The sequence below is a fragment of the Phyllobates terribilis genome, unplaced genomic scaffold (assembly GCF_046119375.1).
Source record: "Phyllobates terribilis strain yellow unplaced genomic scaffold, ASM4611937v1 Scaffold_1__5_contigs__length_1240528914, whole genome shotgun sequence".
Taxonomy (NCBI): Eukaryota; Metazoa; Chordata; class Amphibia; order Anura; family Dendrobatidae; genus Phyllobates; species Phyllobates terribilis.
The window spans coordinates 359,270,917-359,292,981 of record NW_027362761.1 but is presented as its reverse complement, the minus strand read 5'-3'; the positions used below and the strand labels follow the sequence as shown (position 1 = coordinate 359,292,981).

Here is a 22,065-nt window from a genome sequence, read left to right as displayed (position 1 = left end):
TTCCTTTGTTTTGACCGGATGTCTGAATAAAGAGGTTCTGATCCTTCTTCCAGGCCTCTATTTTTTGGAGGTAGTGAAGAATGACCGACCTTACGGCCAAAGAATGGAATTCTTCTCTTCTATTTCTCGGGTTCTGACAGATGGAGGGCAGGATTATTTCCTGTGATTATGAAAGTCTGAGCCCACTTTTGGTAAGAAAGATGGGTCCAGTTGCAGAATAATTCCGTCGTCCAGAATCCTCAAATACGGGTCATTTACTGAGAAAGCCTGGATTTCTCCCACTCTCCTGGCCGTGGTAATAGCTACTAAAAAAGTTGTCTTTCAAGCCAACTTATCCAGCTCTAGTGAGGCCAAAGGGTCAAATGGTGGTAGTGTCAGACCTTTAAGGATGATATTGAGATCCCAGGAGGGAACGTGGCTGATTAATCTGGGACGCAGACGGGTAGCTGCTGTCATGAACCTTTTTACCCATCGATGATCGGCCAGGCTTTGGTCAAAATAGGCACTTAGTGCCGCGATTTGTACTTTGATGGTGCTAGGTTTAAGGCCTTTTTCCAGCCCCTCTTGTAGGAAGTCTGTAACATACCTGGCGGCGTCCTTGCATGGTGGTCCATCTCCCACTGTGCAAGAGCGCGCACTTGGTCTCCAGTCCAGAATGTCTCTCTGGCTTCCCTCCATGCTGTCTGTTTGTGTCTGTTTCTGCTGCTTAAGGGCGGCGCCCGATCACTTCCTGCTTTTTGTACCTGCTGTGGGTCACACCCCTTATGCGTCCTCAGCCTATTGCTGTCTGTCACCTGGTATATAGCTCTGCTGCTCCCATCTATCCCTGCCTGAGCATAGTGGTTCATTCAGTGTGTGCTGCACTCTGAAGGTGCCAGGTCCCGTTCTTTGTCTCCTGCCTTGCGGTATCAGTTCCCGTGTCTGAACTGAGTCCTGTCTGTGTACTCTTGCCTGCTGCCTCTCCTGGAGGCTGTATTTCCAGGCCTGTCTGAACACGCTCCTAGCCTGTTCCTCCCGCCTTCTAGGGGCCGATTTCCTAGACCCGCTCCTGTATCTTGTCTGTCCTGTCTGAACACGCTCCTTGCCTGTTCGTCCCGCCTCTCTGGGGGCCGTATTCCCAGACCCGCTCCTGTATCCCGCTGCAGTGTCGGTCTCCTCCGTACACTCAGTTCCAGTCTGAACTCTCTCCTATCCTTTACCTGTTTTACCTCTATTCCCTTCCTTTTTCTGCAGAGTCTGAACTCGTACCTAACTCCTGCTTGTTGTCTCACTGTACTTCCGTTTGTGAGTTTGTGGTCCACTCGCTACTTCTCTGCAAGCACCCTGTGGGTATCTGGTTCTGCCTTTCCCTTCTATTCTGTTCCGTGTGAACAGAGCCCTGTTCCCACCGCGTCTGCGGTTTTCGCTTTGCTCGGCTCTGTCCGCCGCGTCTGCGGTTTTCGCTTTGCTCGGCTCTGTCCGCCTCGTCTGCGGTTTTCGCTTTGCTCGGCTCTGTCCGCCGCGTCTGCGGTTTTCGCTTTGCTCGGCTCTGTCCGCCGCGTCTGCGGTTTTCGCTTTGCTCGGCTCTGTCCGCCGCGTCTGCGGTTTTTGCTTTGCTCGGCTCTGTCCGCCGCGTCTGCGGTTTTTGCTTTGCTCGGCTCTGTCCGCCGCGTCTGCGGTTTTTGCTTTGCTCGGCTCTGTCCGCCGCGTCTGCGGTTTTTGCTTTGCTCGGCTCTGTCCGCCGCGTCTGCGGTTTTTGCTTTGCTCGGCTCTGTCCGCCGCGTCTGCGGTTTTCGCTTTGCTCGGCCCTGTCCACCGCGTCTGCGGTTTCGAATTTGTCTCCCAGTCTGTACTGGACCCTACCCAGCCTGCGCTCTAGTCTGCCTGTTCCAGTATTCCCCGGTGTGGGTCAACAGCCGTGTCCGGAGTCTGACCTGGAGTAGACCCTGGTTCCTCTGCTCGGTTCCTCCCTGGTGCACTGGCGTCGTATGCCGTCGTGCGACCTTGGTCGGATCGGGCAGATACTTAGTTACGCCCCTCCAGGCACTCTCCGGTTCATGGCACAGTGGAATCACTACATAAACATGCACACGCCAGTCAGTCCGGGCGTGTGCATAACAAAGTCCAAGATCTGGGCCATGCCAGGATGCCGAAGATCTGGCGTATTTGGTTTATACCATGTTAGGAAGGTCTTCCATATTTTGCCGGATATGGAGTTTGTTATTTGTTTCCTACTTCTCTATAGGGTATGAATTACTCGGTCTGAGAGTCCTTTGGCTTTCAAGATTGTGAATTCAGAAGACAGGCCACTAGATGGAGGTTCTCTGGATCTGGATGGAGTAGGTTTTTGATTGCTGGCAGAATGGAGGGGCCCTTCTATGCTTAGACTGTTTAGTTCACAAAACCAGCTCCTTTTTGGCCAAAGTGGAGCTATCAAGATTTTCTTGACCTCCTCGGTCCTTACTTTCTGTAAGGTCTTGGGTAACAATGGAATTGGGGGAAAGGCATAAGCTAGATGGAAAAGCCACGGGTGAGCGAATGCATCTACCCCCAAGCATACGTCGTCTGGATCTAGGGAGAAGTATTTTTCTGCATTGGTATTTTGGAGTCTTACAAAAAAGTCCACCTCCGGACGACCCCATCGTCTGATCAGCATGTGGAAAACGTCTGAGTTCAGTTCCCATTCCCCCCGGATGGATTATTCCTTCTGCTCAGAAAATCAGCCAGGATGTTGTCTGAGCCTTTTATGTGCAGACCTGATAAGGAGCGAAGATGTCTTTCTCATTCCAATGATTTTTATTGGCATTAATTGGGAAAGGGAAGAGATAAATATGGGGAAAGGGTTGGGAATGAAGGGAAAGGAAAGAAGGGAAGGAGAACTCAATGATTTACATACGGTAAACAATCAAGAAGAAAACAAAACAATATATTACATACAATAAGTAACCAATAAGTAACAATAGAGTGTACTAAAGAACAATAAGTTAACAGTCCCAGTAACGGTTTCATATAAAAGGGACAAATAAGACATACTACGTGTTGATCTAAGAAAAAACTTCAGGACCAACGTAACCATTTTTTGGAATATTTGTTGAGATAGTTATTTATGGAAGAGCAATTCTCTCTAAAATGTCAGAAAGATGGTGGTTCTGTTTTTTTCCAATGAAAAGCTATAGCATTTTTAACGACGAGGAAGATGTGGATTAAAATAGGTCTGTCCGAAGGATTAATGTTTTCCATTCCGATAGATAATAAAGCCATCTGTGGAGTAATAGTAATTTTACTATTGGAAATCTTATTTATGAGGTCGGATGTTTGGGACCATAAAAATTGAATTTTCAAACAACTCCAGAATATATGAAGTAGATTTCCGTTTAAACCACAGTGGCAGGTTGTTTGGATTTATATGGGAGAGTCTGGTGGGTGTATAGTACCACCTGGAAATTATTTTAGAATATGATTCGTGGAGAGACATTGATATGTTAGATGCATAAAAGAGTATGATAAATCATTTTCCCAGTTCTCTGAAGGAAGAGATAAGTTCAAGACTGATTCCCATTTTGTCATATAGGCGTTTTTTATTAATTCAGTGTCATTATTAAAGCAACTGTAGATGTTTTTGAGACTCCAGAATATTTTATGATTGATGTTGCTTAGCAGGTTTGAAGTAGCTTCAGAACATAGAGGCTTGTTGCTAAGAAAGTTATGGATAAAGTCTTTTAAAATCACGTAGTGTAGAAAATCAGTTGAGGGAAGATTGAATTTATTTTAAGATCTTTAAATGGGAAGAATTTTTTTCCCCATCTAAAATGTCTAAGTTTTTTGATTCCACATTCTGTCCAAGAAGGGTGGGGGGTAGAAGATTTGTATAGAGAGGCAATTAAGGGTAATGGGAGGGTTTTCAAAATTATTGAATTTATTTGAGCCTCTTTTAGGTCTAGCTATTTTTTTCCAGGCGTAGATGACGATGATGTCTTTCTGCCCAGAAGAATATTCTTGCTGAAATACCTTTTAGATTCTCGTACCTTGTGTTCCCTTGATGGGAAAGGTGAGCTACGGTAGTCATGTTGTCCGAATAGACCTTTACTTGTCCGCCCGCAATGATTGGAGCCGGTATTTTGAGTGCCTCCTCCGCTGCCTTTAATTCACGGAAATTGGAGGATGGTCAGCTGGTCTCTTCTGTCCAGACACCTTGGAAGGGGGTCTGGGCAACGACTGCTCCCCATCGAGAATTTCTTACGTCTACAGTAACTTATCAGAGGGAACTGAGTCCATGGAACCCCTGTTCTTCGGTTTCTTGGGCAGAGCCACCATTACAGGGATGTCTTCACATAATGAGGGATCATGATCTTCCTGTTTAGGGAGTCTGGGGATCCATCCAACTGTGCGAGAATACAGGTTTGCAACACCCTGGTGTGAGCTTGAGTCCAAGCTACAGATTGGATGCAGGCTATCATGGAGCAGAGTGCTGACATGGCAAATCTTAGGGATACCTTGTTTCGGGTCTTCAGATTCGTTATCTTGGACCTTCTGCTTGTCCTTTGGTAAGAAGGAGGTTTGTCTGGCGGAGTCTAATAGAACACCCAGGAACGTTTTTTCTGTGGCAGGGACCAGGTCTGACTTTTGATGATTTATCAACCACCTTAGTGTGGTCAGGATTTGGATCGTCCCTTGTAGATGTTCCTGGAGTGATAATACCGAGGGACCTAAAAGTAGGAAGTCGTCGAGGTAGGGAATGATGCAGATTTTCTCCTTCCTGATGGAAGCCACTAGCTGACATAATTTTGGTAAAAATTCGTGGTGCTGAGGATATTCCAAATGGCAATACATTGAATTGGAAATGTAGCGTCTGATCCCCTTGAACCACAGCAAATCTTAGAAATTTCCGATATGTTGGATGTATAGGGACGTGGTAGTATGCATCCTGTAAGTCGATGGTTGCCATCACATATTCTTGTCCTATCAAGGGAACTGCTGATTTGATGGACTCCATCTTGAATTTCCGGTAGATGATGTATTGGTTTAAGGACTTCAGATTTATTATTCTGTAAGTGCCGTTTGTTTTTATATCATAAACAGACGTGAATAGTGGCCTGTGTGTCTTTCCATTCTTGGGACCGGTGAAATAACTCCCAAGGATAGCAGGTTTCTTAGGCGGGACATTAGGGCGGTTTCTAATCTCAGAGAGGCTAGATGAGTTATTCTTATTTTCCTTGGCGGATATGAGGAGAATTCGATCTTCACCTCTTCTTGAGTTGCTTTCAAGACCCATTGACTGGAGCAAATCTTTCGCTATTGGGGAAGGTATTTTGTAATTCGTCCCCCTACTGCTCTGGCGTCACTGCTTCTGTTGTCGCTGTCCTTTCGCGAAAAAAATATTTCTATCTTTCCCCCCTTTTGGGTAACTCCATTGACTGGACTTACCTTTCCCCTTGTACTGAGGATTCGGCTCCCGAGGGGGGCGAAAGGGAGTTTTCTTGTAGTGCCTGGGTTCTGGCAAGGATTTCTTTTTATCAGCCGCCTTCTCCAGGAGGTCGTCAAGGGCCTGGCCAAACATATATTCTCCCCGGAAGGGAAAAGAACAGAGTTTTATTTTGGAGGCCTCATCACCGTTCCGAGATTTCAGCCACAGTGCTCGCCTTGTGGAGTTTGATAGGACTGCTGCCCTGGCGGCTATTCGCAAAGATTCCGCTAAAGCATCTGCAAGAAAGTCAGTGGCTTTCTGCAGCAAAGGTAGGGAAGCTTGTATCTCTTCTCTGGGTGTGCCCATGGCCAGATGCTCTTCAAGTTGGTTGAACTATTTTGATATGGATCGTGCAATACACGTGGAGACTACATTTGTCTTCAGAAGGGCTGCTGATGTTTTCCAGGATGTTTTGAGAAGGCTGTCCATTTTGCAGTCCAGAGGATCCTTCAGCTGAGAAGAATCCTCGAATGGCAATGTTGTCTTTTTTGCAACTCTTGCTACTTGAATATCGACCTTCGGTATTTCGGTCCAACATTTTGAGGCTTCTTCATCTACCGGAAACCGATCTTTTAACTCTGTTGGTATATTCAGCCGTCTTTACGGATTTTCCCATTCATCAAGGATTAAGTCTTGAATGTTTTTATGTATTGGAAACACCATCTTTTTCTTCGAAAGGAGACCACCAAACATCTCTTCCTGGACCGTTCTAGCGGGCCTCTTTTTCCACTTCCATTGTTCTTCTTACCGCTGTGAGGAGTTCTTCCATAAATTCCACTGAGAAATAATATTGCTCATTTTCCAGACCATCCTCTGCCGGGCTAAGTTCACCTTAATCTATGAGGTCTTCTGGAAGGGATATCTCATCCTGAGAGTCAGAGTCTCTTCTTTTTTCCAGGGAAATCTTCCTCTTCTTAGCCTTTGGAGGTGAACCAGAAGTAAATCGGGAGAAAGAGGCCAATGAGGATTGAACCTCTTGATGGACTATCTCCTTGATTTCGTCTGAGAGACGGCTGCTCTTCCCTAATAATTTTTTCCGTACATTTTTGGCATAGATATTTTTTGTTTGAAGAAGATAGCTTCTTTGCACAATTCCAGCTAGGCTTATTTCATGGTGCAGGATCCTTGTCCCCCTACAGAGGGAGAAGGGTAATTAATTGTATCAAATTTACCTGCACATAGGAAAAGGACCCCCAGTGCCAGGAACTTACTGGGACTGGAATCACGCTGGGCTCTACAGACATGGAAAAGATAAGATTCTCAACCATCCAATGTATAGCATACAAGAAGGATTGTGTCCTATCTTAAGATGTTTTCTGTCCAGGGCTCTTATGTAGGCGACTGGACTCAGCGCTCTCCCTCCTCCCCCCCCCCGGGGGAAGGGGAGGGGGGACAGGACTCCTCCCCCTTGGTCCAAGCGTGAAGCAGGAACACCTGCAGTTTTCTCTCTTTTTTTTTTTGAATGGCCTCTTAATGTGTGTGTGCCGTATATTGGCAGAAACCTCATGGACCCTGTTCCAGCGTCCCACGTCATTTTCCAGCCGTTCATAGACTCTTGCGTTCCAGGGTGGAACGCAGACTGGAAGTGACTTAATTCCGCCGTCTGCGTCACTTCCGGGATCCAGCGCGAGTCTCCTCAGCTATGGAGACAGTCTAAGCCGCTCCAGAGGCCGGATTGAGAGAGAGAGAGAGAGGAGGGGGGAGGGGGTGGGAGGAGCTGGGCTGGAGAGCTCGAGGAGGCCTCCAGCACGGCACCCACCAGACCTTACCTGCAGGTGCGGACTCTGTGGGGAGGGGGGGGGGGGTCCAGATTCCCGGAGGGGAGACGGGAGCAGCTTACAGGGAGGAGGAGAAAGATCGCTCGATCCCAGCTGCACGGCTTAAAAAGGTATGGTTAGGTGTCTGCCGCCGGCACAGAGCACCCTAGATGACCTTCATCCCAATAGGGACACAAACACTGGAGGGGGGGGGCTATTTGACCTCTTTGTGTTTCCTGTCCCTATTAGGGAGGGGTAACATCCTCCTTTGGTGCTGTCGTGGGGGGTTATTGGAGAAAAAAAAAAAAAAAGTCTTCAAAAACTCCTTTATTATATTTGCAGAATATGTACATAGACGGATGCCAGGTTATCAAACAAATGTTACTTTACCTCGAAAGCTGCAGATATAATTTTGGCCTTCTTACTCAGTACTGAGCCCACAGCGTTGAAGTTTTTGTCCCTGATTTCAGCATACAACTCCTCAGCGGAGTTCAACAGCAGCTTCTTCGCTTCTGTAGGGAGCTCTTTGCCACCATCACCCTGATTCTTGGGAGCAAATTTTTCTGGGGGAAGTTTCACATTGCCTGTTGTAATTGCATAAAATGGAAATATCTATAATAGAATAACACACTTTACCAAAATTGCTCAATCCTAAATCGGTTGCTTGTGATAAAATTACAATGGCTAGTGGTTAAAGGGCACCTGCCACTAGGTCAAAAGTGGTTAGTTTTTTTTACCTCATTTTATTCCTGCTGCTTCCTTACAGATTACATTTTTTGTTTTTAAACCTCCATACCTTTTTTTATGATATGGGCCTTTTCAGAGATAATTTTTATGGCCTTACAAAGGGGACATTTCTCAAAAGAGTAATAATGCAGAGCAGCCAAAAGACATGCCTCCTCGGTAAAGACCATACAAATGAGCACTAAATAAATATTAAATTAAATAAGAGGAAAAGCTGGTAACTTTTGACTTTGTGACGGATCCACTTTTTTTAATCAGATAATTTTAAATTGAAAACACCAAATATAAATTTTTCCATTTTTAATTAATGATGTATGACATAATTCCATGTTATAAAACAAAGACAAAACATAACCCAAATCAAAACATTCCAGGGAGAACCATTTTCATTTACATGGCAGTTCTAGAATAATGGAGCACACAATTAGTCTGCGGGGTTGGGGCGGGACAAAAACAAAAGCCTAACGATTAGACATAGAAATATATGATGATGATCCCTAATCAGAAGATTTGTGGGTAACCATGTAGTATCAAGCCAGGGACTCTAAAACTTTTCAAATAGAGTTGCGTTTATGATAAATACACTGCTCAAAAAAAATAAAGGGAACACTCAAATAACACATCCTAGATCTGAATGAATTAAATATTCTCATTGAATACTTTGTACAGAACAAAGTTGAATGTGCTGACAACAAAATCACAGAAAAATCATCAATGGAAATCAAATTTATTAACCAATGGAGGCCTGGATTTGGAGTACAGAACAAAGTATTCAATGAGAATATTTCATTCATTCAGATCTAGAATGTGTTATTTGAGTGTTCCCTTTATTTTTTTGAGCAGTGTATATAGTAGAGATTAAACAGACAGATCATCATATCAATCTGTTAGGTTATGAATAAGAAATTATAAGCCCACCTTATACATTGTAACCTTTACACACACTTACTATTCTGGATCCCATAGACTTCATCGATAAGTCCTTCATAAGTGAGTTGAGTTGCCAGTGGGGTGAGCAAATCCACATTACGATCCAGTAACAGAAGGGTGTCAAACACTGGAGTTATCTGGTTGTTGCTTCCGCCCAACTCCCGCTTCATCCTGATCATCATATTGGCAACATGCTAGAAGCAAACCCAAAATTAGCCATATGGTATCACGTCACAGAAGCCCAAATTCTGCTCACCTAGCAGTCTATTACTACAGGATAAATACCAAAGCGATTCTCATTGCTGGTAAAACTAGAATGGAGCAGCTGGCTGTATTTGAGAAGAGTTGCTCAAAAAAGGAAAATATTGGAATTATATCTGACAGGTACTATACAATTGTCAATTTTGTATCTGAAATTACTTGTATGACAAAAACAAACAGGTGTTGGCAGTACCCAGAGAAGGAAATAGGAGCTGAAGTCACAGAGAATGTAGTAAGTGGCCAGGGGTAAAGCTGGGCCGAAATATAAACTAGCAGGAACACAGCTATTCCTAAACTTACCATTTTTCTAATAACCCACCCAATAATCTCACCTACCAGCAGCCCCATGGATCCGCTCCGGAGATCCGCCTGCTCTGTTCAGAAGTCATAGGACCGCTGAAGCCAGTGATTGGCTGCAGCAGTCAGGGGACTAGCAGGGCACACTATAGGAGATTTCTCTGATGATTTCTCTGATGATTTGCTCTTCTATTCTGATTACTGCAGCCAATCACAGGCTCAAGCGGTCCTTTGACCTCGAAATGTAGCAGACACTACTTTTGGAGCAGACCTACTGAGCATATGAAAGATCCACGGGGCTGCCGGTAGGAAAGCATGCCTTAGTTTTGTTTTGTTTTTTATTGTAAAAGTACCCAAGCAATAAAACAAATACAATTATGTCAGACAACCTTTTTAAGCTGTCACCATAAACAAAATAATATCAGTGTATTATGACAATAGCCTTGTTATGTGCAAACCAACCACATCCAGACAATGTTGGTGTTATTTGCGGTTGTATGACCATTGAAGGTCTCTGACCACCTTCTGGAGCACAATATCAAAAGTTTAACATTAGTTATGAGCAGGTGTAGAGGAGATTTGTGCTATAATTTGTCAGATTCTGGTGTAATCACCAAACCCCACAAAAAGAGGCCAAAATCAAAGTAAGTCTACATTTTTGATATGCGCCAAAATTTTCCTCCAGATAACTGCCATAAATTGTATAAAAACTCCCTCATAAGCGCAGATTTTAAATGTACCCATCTTGGTGTTGCATAGTGGCTGCATAGAGGATCACTACTTTTCAAAAACTAAATACTTTATGCACTATAATTAGTAAAAACAAACAAAACAAAAAAAAAAAAAACATACAGAGTCCGATAAATTAGAAATCTTATATGACGGGAATTCGTCTGTGAAGACTCAAATTCTAGTGTGATGGGCATCAACCTTAAGGCAGGCAACCTTTCTTCCAGTCCACACTTACCCTGGCACACTCTCCTTTCCCACAAATCTGAGGAATGGTCCCATACAAGGCCTGCAAAGTGGTGAGACCCTTCGCTGCATGATAAAGTGTCGTCTGATCATTCTCCAAGTAGCATTCCTGTTAGAAATAAAAAGAACCATTTGGGTGATGTGGATTTAATTTTTTTTTTTTAAAGTTTGAGACCAACAAGAACAGGCGGCACAACTGGCCCTTATGTCATGAAGGTTTACTTCAGACTTTAACATGCGATTGCTAATGTAATCAGCAAGAGGCAATCATTCTTCATATTGAGTTTCATCGAGGGCTAGAAGTTTGGGAGTCTAGTGAATCATACAGCACCTATGGTTTTTCTCAAAGCATCCATACCCATTAACTGCAGACCTTCTTCAATGCTTACTATAATGCTTAGTGTCGAGTAAGTGGTCCAAGAGATACCTCAACATATTGGACAACTTTCTTTGTGGACTGTTTATTAGTGATGAGCGAGTATGTTCTGTTAAACCTTTCGGCGAACATGCTCGGACGAACACAGAGTATCTTCAGCATGCTTGGGTGTTATGTTTCAGTCTCTCTGTGTGCCTGATTTGCGACTCTTTGACAGCATTAATACATGTGAGGAATGCCTAAGAAACAGACATTCCCCACATGTAGTAAAGCATGTACACAGAGACTGAAACATAACCCCCGAGCACGCTTAAGATACTCGGTGTTTGCCCGAGTATGTTCGCCAAAAGGGTTAGCAGAACATACTCGCTCATCACTACTGTTTATGTATTAGTGGTAGACATGATCATTCATCTCCCCGAGCAAAGCTCTTATCACTTTACCTTGAAAGCATTTTCAGATTCCATAGACAACAGATCTCCATCAAAGGGGATCAGGTTCAGACGGTATTCCTCACGAAGATAAAATGAGCCAAGAACTCCAAGATCCTTAAGTCTCTGCTCACACAGCAGACTACGGCGAGGAACAAATAAAATGTGGAAATCCCGTTGATTAGAACGCCCTTTATCTTCTCTATGAGGAATAAAAAAATTTAAAAAAAAACGTAACATATCACATGGCTCATTACTTGGATGTTATAATGACATTCTTCAAAAGATAGCAGCAGCAGTATGAATGTACAGAAGCCAAAGTGGTAATAACTTAGGACAGAACAATATTCAGTTCTGCAACGTTCTCAAATTTTCACTTTTCCAAATTAAAATATCCAATATGACGCACATATTTGAGTTCTGCAGGGCTCTTGCCCATTATAATTATGTCTGTCTGTCTGTGTCTATTATGCATTATTTATATAGTACCATCATATTTGGCAGTGCTTTAGAGACATCACCATCACTGTCCCCATTGGGGCTCACAATCTACATTCCCTATCAGTATGTCTTTGAAGTCTGGGAGGAAACCCACGCAAACACAGGGAGAACATACAAACTCCTTACAGATGTTTTCCTTGGTGGGATTTGAACCCAGGACCCCATAGCTGCAAAGCCATAGTGCTAACCACTGAGCCACCGTGGTGGCCCAAAATCTGAAAGAAACACAGGATTAAGATATAATAGCCTGTTTCCCATCCTTTTTTATATGTAAGGTAGATACAATAGAATATTGGTAGTAATGTCTGAAGATAAAAACATTATGGAGAGAGATAAGATTTTTACTATGTTCCTATTTAAGTGTCTCCTAAGAAACACACTCCTGTGATAAAACAGGCAGGGAAATGTGTTACCTTAAAAAGAAGTCAGCTGGAAGCCCCTGCTGTTTTGTATGCTCACTTATTGTACGAGTGACTTATGATCTCTCCCTTGGCAAGGAGCTGTGGTATATTCAGACCATGTTCCTACACATGGTGAGACACCGACATTACACAGTACATAGCAGGGTCACATTTATAAAATTATCTCAGCACAGGATTTTTTTTTTTTTATAAACACATCCAATTGTGGAAATTATTATGCCAAGATAATTTAATTAAAATGTACTTTGTTCGTGGGACAACCTCTTTAAGTAGCAATACATAGAACATCAAGTATAAGAATTACCTCCGAATATTCTCCGCAATTATGTCCATTAATTCCAGCCTGGGTCTGACAAAGAATATGATGTTTTTAACATCAGATGATGGTAGTGGGCCGGACTTAAGCGTGAACATTTTTTCCACATCATGATCCTAAAAACAAACATAACAGCCTGGATTCACCAAACCTTAACAAGGAATAAGTCTTATCTTGCTGCAGCTACAAATATATTACAAATAAAAAAATATATATACCTTCAAGAGTGAATACTGGGCAATTAATCCAAAAGGGCCCGTCAGGTACTCATCCCATACAATTGCCTACATGCAAATTAAACAGAAACAATTAGTCAAGTAATTCACAATACAAATCTATTTGGTTTTTAATGACCAACATTATAGGTTTTTTTCTTTACATGTGCAATTTGGCTGACATTTTACTCTGTAGCCTCATTGGGGAACACAGGACCATGGGTGTTATGCTGCTGTCCACTAGGAGGCGACACTATGCATAATCTGAAAAAGATTAACCGTGGCTCCTCCTCTGCAGTATACACCCCTGGACGGCGTCAGCCTTCTCCAGTTCTTGCTTAGTGTCGCATAGGAGGCACACCTAAAACTTTTACTCCGTTTTTTTCCCACGAGATTACAGATGAAGAAAAGTGGGTCTCCTGCGAGACTTCCGGCATGGCTCCTTCCTCTGCCCCCTATTACGGGGTGCATAGTAGAAGTTGAGATGGCTATTCACCATGTCGCTCCTTCCCCAGCCCCTCGGGTGCTGGTTCGAATTAGAGACCCCCCTCCTTCCCCAATTCCTTTTGGTTTCTGGGTTGAGGTCGAGGCGAGGATATAGCCCCCTGATGGTGACAGCAGCACCTCCCTAATCCCCCCTGGGGGCATTAGGTTGAAACGCCTCAGGTAGGGCCTGTACAGGCAGCACTCTGCAGTTCCCAGTAGCCAGCACACTGCAGCCGAATCCAGGGACCCCAGCCCTGCTGCGGGCTCCTGTCGGGGCCGGGGGGAGTGCAGGCAGGCATGGCACAACACAGGCACAGGTCCCTGCGCCCTGTCTCTGTGGCAGCACCAGCTCTATGGTGTCTCAGGGGGACTCTTCACAGGGCCCCCCTTCCGCTTATACCCCCACCGCTATCCTGCCTTTAAATCCGGGGGGGATTCGGTTCAGATCCGGCCCCCTCCCGGACTTCCACGCCGGCCTGGAGCCCCTTTGGGCATCAGGCATCTAATTTAGACCGCGGCTCCGGCCTAGCCAAAGCCGCCACCCCCTCTCCGCCGCCCAGATGACAAATATGACACTCTACAGCGTCATAGAAGGGTGGATCCAGACTGAAAGGGCGCGATTTCACAGAAAACTGCCGCCCTTTTCAGCTCTCCGCCCTCCCTTCTTCCTTAAACTTTACTCCGGCGGCCATTATCTGCTGCAGGAAAAAAAATTAACCCTGCAGCTACCGGTCGGCAGATACAGATCAGGCCTGCCAGTCTCCGGGGAGGCACAGGACTGTGGATGTTCGGCGCTGGACCTAGAAGCACACTGGTGGGGTAAGATCACAGCTGGAATTTTTTCCCTCGGCTGTGAATCCTATAAGCTCCTCTGCATAGCTAGGGCCCTCTGCCAGGCTCAAGGTCCAAGAGAACCAGGCAGGACTGCTATATGCACTATGTACAGCCTGCAGTAATACTCTCCCCAGTGGCAGCACGTACCCGCACTGCCAGGACTGCATCCAGACTGCTGTGCCAGAGACCCAAGAAGCCCCTGCCAATGCTTCGGTGTCTAATGCCACGCCGGATTGGGTCACTCAGATGTCGCAATCTATGACGCAGTCTATAGATATCCACATTGCTTTAGGCTCTGCAGAGTCATGCCTCGGCTATGGACGCTACCCAGCAAAGGGAGAGCTCCAATCAGGGACATGACGACACGGGCACATCAACGTCTAGGTCAGGACGCAAGCAGACCCACAGGTCACGTTCATCTGCGTCATCCCATACCACACGGTCATCCCCTTCTAGGGAGAGACACCGTAGTTCCAGGTCATCTAGACCGTCCCCTACCAGGGACAGACAATGCAGATCTCCACAGCCATCCCTGATCAGAGAAGGCATCTGCCCCGGTTCACCCAGCAGAGTTTAAGGTGATCTTTAAAAAGCAGTTCTCACAGCCTGAGAAGAAGTTTACCAATTGCAAATATCTGGAGGCGCGGTACCCCTTCCCACAGGAGGTCACCGAACAATGGACAGATCCACCTGAAGTGGATCCCCCAGTCTCTAGACTAGCAGCACAGTCACTCATTTCACTGCCAGATAGCTCAACCCTTAAGGACGCAGCAGCAGACCGGCAGGTGGAACGCATGGCTCGTTCAATTTTCGAGGCCGCAGGGGCCTCCCTGGCTCCAGCGTTCGCTTCAGTTTGGGCTGCCAAGGCCATCCTGACTTGGGCCAAAAATTTACAAGCTGGCTTCCAAGTATCTGCTCCTGAGCTGTCGGACCAAGTGGTTCAAATAGCAGTTGTAGCAGATTACATGCTTCATGCAGCTCTGCATTCAGCAATGGGTGCAGCGGGGATAGCATCAAACTCCATCATGATTCGGCGTATCCTCTGACTGCGGGAATGGAAAGCAGACGCAGCCTCAAAGAAGTCCCTCACGCACCTCCCGTACCTCAGTGGTCGACCTTTTGGTGAACAGTTGGACACGATGATATCCAACGCCACCGGGGGTAAGAGTACCTCTCTCCCCCAACTGAAGCCCAAACGCACTTAGAAGAAGCTTAACCAAACTCGATTCCGATCCTTTCGGAACTCTTCGGGCTGGTCCATCTCGCAACCAGCACAAAATAGCAACCGCACCCCACGCAGGGACAACTCGCGGTCGACGCAAAAGTCGGACAAGACCTGGCAGTCAAAAGCAGGCCAGTCAAAGTTTAAAGGAGGAAAATCTCAGACTTCCTCCTCATCATGACTCACGGACTCCGGAAGACACCCCACCTGTAGGCGGCCGTCTTTTGCTCTTTCATCAAATCTGGCTGCCTATTACAGAAGACAGGTGGGTCAGGGAACTAGTGTCTTCGGGATACAAGATAGAGTTCACTTCCAACTCACCAAACAGACTCTGTCTGTTCCAACAAAACCGCCAGCCAAGGCTCATGCCTTCCACCAAGCATCTCCTCGCTTCTTCAAGTAGGAGTCATAGTACCGGTCCCCGCGGCCGAGCGCTTCCGAGGGTTCTACTCAAATTTATTCGTAGTCCCCAAGAAAGGAGGTGGCGTACGGCCCATACTGGACCTAAAACAGCTCAACAAATATGTATGGTTACGTCACTTCCGCATGGAGTCCCTTCGGTCCATCATTGCGTCCATGGAGAAGGGAGAATTTCTCACCTCCATAGACATGACATACAAGACGCATACCTGCATATACCAATTGCACCCACCCATCAGAGATTTCTCAGGTTCACAATCGACCAGGACCACTACCAGTTCGTGGCTCTTCCGTTCGGACTCGCCAAGGCTCCCAGAGTGTTTACCAAAGTCATGGCAGCCACCATGGACGTCTTGCACGCCAGAGGCATAGTAGTCATTCCATACCTGGACGATCTCCTTATCAAGGCTCCCACCTTCAAGGACTGCGAGCTCAGCGTCTCAATCACAATCGACACTGAGTCGCCTGGGCTGGTTAGTCAACCTACAAAAGTCATCACCAACCCCGAGTCAGTCTCTGACCTTCCTGGGAATGCTATTCAACACCTTCAGGGGTCTAGTGCTCCTTCCCAAGGACAAGGCACTGCCTCTCCGTCTAGGAGTTCACACCCTCCTAAGCAAACCTCCTCGATCTCTTCGGTTTGCCATGAGAGTCCTTGGCAGGATGGTGGCGGCAATAGAAGCGGTCCCATTTGCCCAGCTTCACCTCAGGCCTCTCCAACTAGCCATCCTCAAGTCATGGGACAGGAACCCTTTTTCTCTCGACAGCGAGTTCCAGCTGACGTAGTCAACCAGGAGGTCCCTGCACTGGTGGCTCAAGCCAACCTCACTAACAAAGGGGAAATCCTCTCAGGGTCAATGGAAGGTTCTGACCACCGACGCGAGCCTGACGGGTTGGGGTGAGGTACACCTACACCACAGAGCACAGGGCAACTGGTCCCCAGCGGAAGCGACCATGCCCATCAACATCTTTGAAATTCGTGCCATCCTCCTGGCGTTGAGAGCCTTCCATCACTTACTGGCAGCCTCTCACATCAGAGTACAGTCGGACAATGCCATGGCATATGTGAATCACCCAGGGGGGACCCGCAGTGCCCAGGCGATGCGAGAAGTGACACACATTCTCCACTGGGCGGAAGACAGGTTCGGTTCTCTCTGCGGTCCACATTCTGGGTGTGGACAACTGGGAAGCAGACTTCCTCAGCCGGCAAGGAATGGACTCGGGAGAGTGGTCTCTCCATCCCGAAGCTTTTCGCCAGATCTGCCATCGCTGGGGGACTCTGGACGTGGACCTAATGGCATCCCACTTCAATGCCAAGGTCTCCAACTTCATGGCCAGGACACACGACCCACGGGCGCTAGGAGCGGACTCACTGGTTCAGGACTGGACCCAGTTCCAGCTCCTGTACATTTTTCCACCTCTCCCCCTGATATCCAGAGTGGTGAGGAAGATCAAGCAAGAGGGAGTTCCAACCATCCTAATCGCACTGGACTGGCCCAGATGTACATGGTACGCCGACATCGTACAGCTCACAACAGACGTCCCCTGGCATCCGCCCGGATCTTCTGTCACAAGGCCCGTTCTACCACCAGAACTCAGGTGCCCTCAATTTGACGGCGTGGCCATTGAGACCTGGGTTTTAACACAGTCAGGCTTCTCGCCGGATGTCATCGGAACCATGATCAGGGCACGGAAGCCAAACTCTGCTAAGATTTATGACCGTACCTAGAAAGCCTTCTTTACCTGGTGCGAATCTTGTGGCTAGACCCCATTCCCTTATTCCCTCCCCAGGGTACTTGGGTTTCTCCAATCGGGTCTGGAGGCCAGACTGTCCCTGGCCTCCCTTAAGAGCCAGGTGACAGCTCTCTCAGTGCTTTTTCAAAGGTGCATTGCTAACAAGTCGCAAGTAAGGACATTTCTTCAGGGGGTTTCCCGATTGGTTCCCCCCTACAGATGACCACTAGAAACGTGGGACCTCAACCTGGTGCTGACAGCATTGCAGGAAACACCTTTTGAACCCCTTAGGGAAGTCCCACTCCGCCTTCGATCCCAGAAAGTGGTTTTCCTAGTGGCAATCACCTCGCTACGCAGGGTGTCTGAACTGACAGCACTCTCCTGTAGACGACCCTTCCTGGCTTTTTACCAGGACAAGGTACGGTCCCATCCTTCCTTCCGAAGGTTGTGTCCAACTTCCACCTCAATGAGGAAATTTCACTGCCATCCCTCTGTCCGGTCCCGGTTCATAGAGTGGAGAAGGCTCTGCATAAGCTTGACCTTGTCAGGGCATTACGTATCTATGCGTCTAGGACTGCGACCTTCCGGAAGTCTGATTCTCTTTTCCTTCTTCTGGAAGGCGGCCGCAAGGGTCTACCAGCTTCCAAAGCTACCCTTGCCAGGTGGATCAAATCCACCATACAAGAGGCCTACCGCCTCAAAAATTCTCCTCTTCCAGCAGGTATTACGTCACACTCTACACGTGCGGTAGGGGCCTCCTGGGCCATTCGGCACAACAAGTGTGTAAGGCAGCCACCTGGACTCGCCTACACACGTTTACCAAACACTACAGGGTTCATACCCAGTCCTCAGCAGACGCGAGCCTGGGTAGACGTATCCTGCAGGCGGCGGTGCCCCAATTGTAGAGGCCTGTCTACACAATATTAGTCCATTGCTTCCCACCCAGGGACTGCTTTGGGACGTCCCAAGGTCCTGTGTCCCCCAATGAGGCGACAGAGTAAAGGAGATTTTTGTGTACTCACCGTAAAATCTCTTTCTCTTAGCCTCTAATTGGGGGACACAGCTCCCACCCTGTTGCCCGTTCCGGGCCGTTGTTACGTTGAGTTCTCATATTGTTTTTTTCTTGAGCTCGTACATAGTTGCCTTCTTATAGGCATGGTTATGTTATCCATGTTACGTTCCTCCTATTGCTTTTACACAAAACTGGAGAAGGCTGACGCCATCCAGGGGTATATACTGCAGAGGAGAGCCACGGTTAATCTTTTTCAGATTATGCATAGTGTCGCCTCCTAGTGGACAGCAGCATAACACCCATGGTCCTGTGTCCCCCAATTAGAGGCTAAGAGAAAGAGATTTTACGGTGAGTACACAAAAATCTCCTTTTCTCACATACCCAAAAAAAAAAATAATTAAAAGTCTCCAACCCAATAAAAGGTGAAAAAAAAATGGGAAAGCATTAGTGAGCATGGGAGAGTTAGATGAAAATATTGTCCTCAATTTTATTAATTGGACACTAGGTCCACAAAGTACACGGGCATATAAACAGCCCCATAAGGTAGAATGGGTAGGCGTTCTACTTGTGAAAAACATAGATAGAACACATACGTGAGAACTGATGTCAAATCTCAAAAACCTGTCAGATAACGCTAGTGACGCTGAACTAGATACCCCAACAACCTCCATGTGCTGCTCACAAGTCATTGCTCAAAATCAGTGCTTTTGAGAATAGCAACCCTTCATTTTGAAACCAATTAAGGGTCCCCGATACCAGTATCAATTTAGATAAAATCTCAATAGACAGAAAAAAAAAAAAAAGAAGTATTCCAAAATTATAATGTCCATTTTTTTTTTTTTTTTTGGCAATGTACATCTAGCATACTGTGAAAATGCAGCAATCACATACTCCGGGGCAGCTGAATGCATCCTTGCATGAGGGTGGTAAATTTTGAGGAGAAAAATAAACAAACATTTATGTCCGTGGCTAAAAGTTTGACCTAAGCTTATTTACTTTCCTTGCTCTTATGGCGTCATAACATCTGCGGCACTTTACACACACAGCATCATAATCGCTGTCCCCATTGGGGCTCATTCTAAATTCCCTGTCAGTATGTCTTGGGAGTGAGGGAGGAAACCGGAGTAAAGGGGTTGTCTGACCTTCATACATTTATGGCCTAAACTTGGATCGATCATTTATAGCAGATTAGTGGGGGTCAACACCCCCCCCCCCCCATAGTAGATCAGCTGTGTCCATCTGGACTTATACAACATATAGAGCAGAAGCAGCCCGGCTCCGTACTCTGTAATGGCCGCTCTCAGGTACAGCCGCTCCTATTCTCTGCAATAGCCGAACAGCAGGACCCAAGACCTGAGAAGAGCCGGCCCACTGTGTGATTAGTAGGAGGTTTCACATTTGGTCCCATATGTGGAAATGTTAGTGTAACGTGTGTGCTCATTACATGGAAATGTAAGAGGAAGCGTTGTGTATTACAGGATCGTCCCACAAACAACAGTTATCTCCATCTGAGACGGACACGTATGAAGTCAATGTCCTAAAGATCCTGGCTGCAGCCCCCTGTTCCGCTAATGATGGGGTCCTGCAGTCTTACATGTACCTATGAGCATGTTGTGGGATACCTTATTATGCTTTGCTTATATTGCACCATCATAATCCACAGCGCTTTACAGACATAATCGCTGTCCCCATTGGGGCTCACAATCTAGATTCCCCATCAGTATGTCTTTGGAGTGTGGGAGGAAACCCACACAAACACAGGGAGAACATACAAACTCCTTGCAGATGTTGTCCTTGGTGGGATTTGAACCCAGAACCCCAGAGCTGCAAGGCTGCAGCGCTAACCATTGAGCCGCCACGCTGCAAGGATACAGAGCTAACCACCGAGCCAGCGTGCTAACCGCTACTAGCCGCTGAGCCAGCGTGCTAACCGCTACTAGCCGCTGAGCCAGCGTGCTAACCGCTACTAGCCGCTGAGCCAGCGTGCTAACCGCTACTAGCCACTGAGCCAGCGTGCTAACCGCTACTAGCCACTGAGCCAGCGTGCTAACCGCTACTAGCCACTGAGCCAGCGTGCTAACCGCTACTAGCCACTGAGCCAGCGTGCTAACCGCTACTAGCCACTGAGCCAGCGTGCTAACCGCTACTAGCCACTGAGCCAGCGTGCTAACCGCTACTAGCCACTGAGCCAGCGTGCTAACCGCTACTAGCCACTGAGCCAGCGTGCTAACCGCTACTAGCCACTGAGCCAGCGTGCTAACCGCTACTAGCCACTGAGCCAGCGTGCTAACCGCTACTAGCCACTGAGCCAGCGTGCTAACCGCTACTAGCCACTGAGCCAGCGTGCTAACCGCTACTAGCCACTGAGCCAGCGTGCTAACCGCTACTAGCCACTGAGCCAGCGTGCTAACCGCTACTAGCCACTGGTTCCATTATATGAATGCACTGGATCTACATTTTCCAGAAACTGGATCTATGAACAATTCTAACACCAGAATATTCTGTAAAACAAGGAACCAACGTCAGGAGCAATAAATACGAGAAGGGAATGAGAGGTTCTAGGTGAAAGGTGCAGAAGAAATAGAGGGGGCTCTAGGGACGGCCGTCGGGGGTCGCCTGCACCGCACCTTACTCCCAGCACACTTATCCAGGAACTCCCGCAGCTCGATGCGCATCGCCTCCCGCAGGACGTTCAGGTTCACCCGCCCGCAGGAGAGATGAGACGCCATCTTTAGACTCCTGGTGACAGCCGAATTCATGTGACCGCCCGTGTGTCACGTGATGGGAGAGAACGGAAACAACTCCGAGCAGGCAGCACTTGCAGATCGCCGAGCGCCTTTCTTTCTATACTCGTTCTATTGGTAACCAGTGGGTTAGACGCGTCATGTGACCGGTGGCATGCGCGTGGTGAGCGGGGAAGCGGCTTAACGCAAATTTATGAGTTTTTTAAAGCGCAGGTTTTTTTTTTTTTTACTGTGAAATGAACTTTCGATATGAAAAAAAGTCGATGTGAATTTTGTAATTCTTAGATGGATATTAATATTTTCAGGGGGAAAGCTGGTTCATGGCTCAAATAACAATATTGTTTCCCTTTAGCATAGAGTGAAGGCGTACTGCTTTCTGGGAGGCTCAGATTGCCCGGACCACTGACATAGTTGCCAATATTTGAAGATTTTTAGAGAATCCATGTTTTACCTGGGTTTGTATAAGAGGCGACCACAGAAACACGTGGAAAAATCTCTGCAGAATGTGCCATTGTTCAGATTCAAACCCAGAACTGAAAGTCAAGAGTGCTGCTAACCACTGAGCCACCATGCTGCCCATAGCACCAGATAATGTGGGGGAAGGGACTGGTACAAAATATTGTTGAAGGGGAATCATTGGCATAATGGTATCAAATGTGACTCTGTATTAGAGACCACATCTGCCCTTCAGCTTCAAAAAAAATATCCACAAAATTATTAATAGCCACATTTTTTAAACTCAGCAACCGAGCAACAAAACTGCAATTCATGAGCAATAATCCAAATAATGGCCACTAATCTGTGAGCGGACTGTGCACCCTCTGCACTGGCATCATGAGGCGGTTCAAGACTAAACAATGCATGCCCTACTTAGATGAAAGGTCATCAGTATCAGATCCGTGAAGGCCGACAACAAGCAAGCAACACAATCCAAGGGAAGAGGTC

At 46.7% G+C, this 22,065-nt stretch overlaps 1 protein-coding gene across 1 annotated transcript in view; it reads right to left on the bottom strand.

Moving 5' to 3' along the window:
- VPS33A (VPS33A core subunit of CORVET and HOPS complexes) overlaps positions 1 to 21,180 on the bottom strand; it is a 33,076-nt gene extending 11,896 nt beyond the window's left edge. Inside the window, exons 1-7 of the mRNA XM_073676252.1 lie at positions 21,004 to 21,180; positions 12,672 to 12,737; positions 12,442 to 12,569; positions 11,227 to 11,416; positions 10,400 to 10,516; positions 8,894 to 9,068; positions 7,591 to 7,784 (exon numbers count right to left, since the gene is read on the bottom strand). Of these exons, the coding sequence (XP_073532353.1) occupies positions 7,591 to 7,784; positions 8,894 to 9,068; positions 10,400 to 10,516; positions 11,227 to 11,416; positions 12,442 to 12,569; positions 12,672 to 12,737; positions 21,004 to 21,135 (1,002 nt within the window). The 5' untranslated portion in view covers positions 21,136 to 21,180. The remainder of the gene's footprint in view (positions 1 to 7,590; positions 7,785 to 8,893; positions 9,069 to 10,399; positions 10,517 to 11,226; positions 11,417 to 12,441; positions 12,570 to 12,671; positions 12,738 to 21,003) is intronic.
- Positions 21,181 to 22,065: the final 885 nt, after the last annotated feature.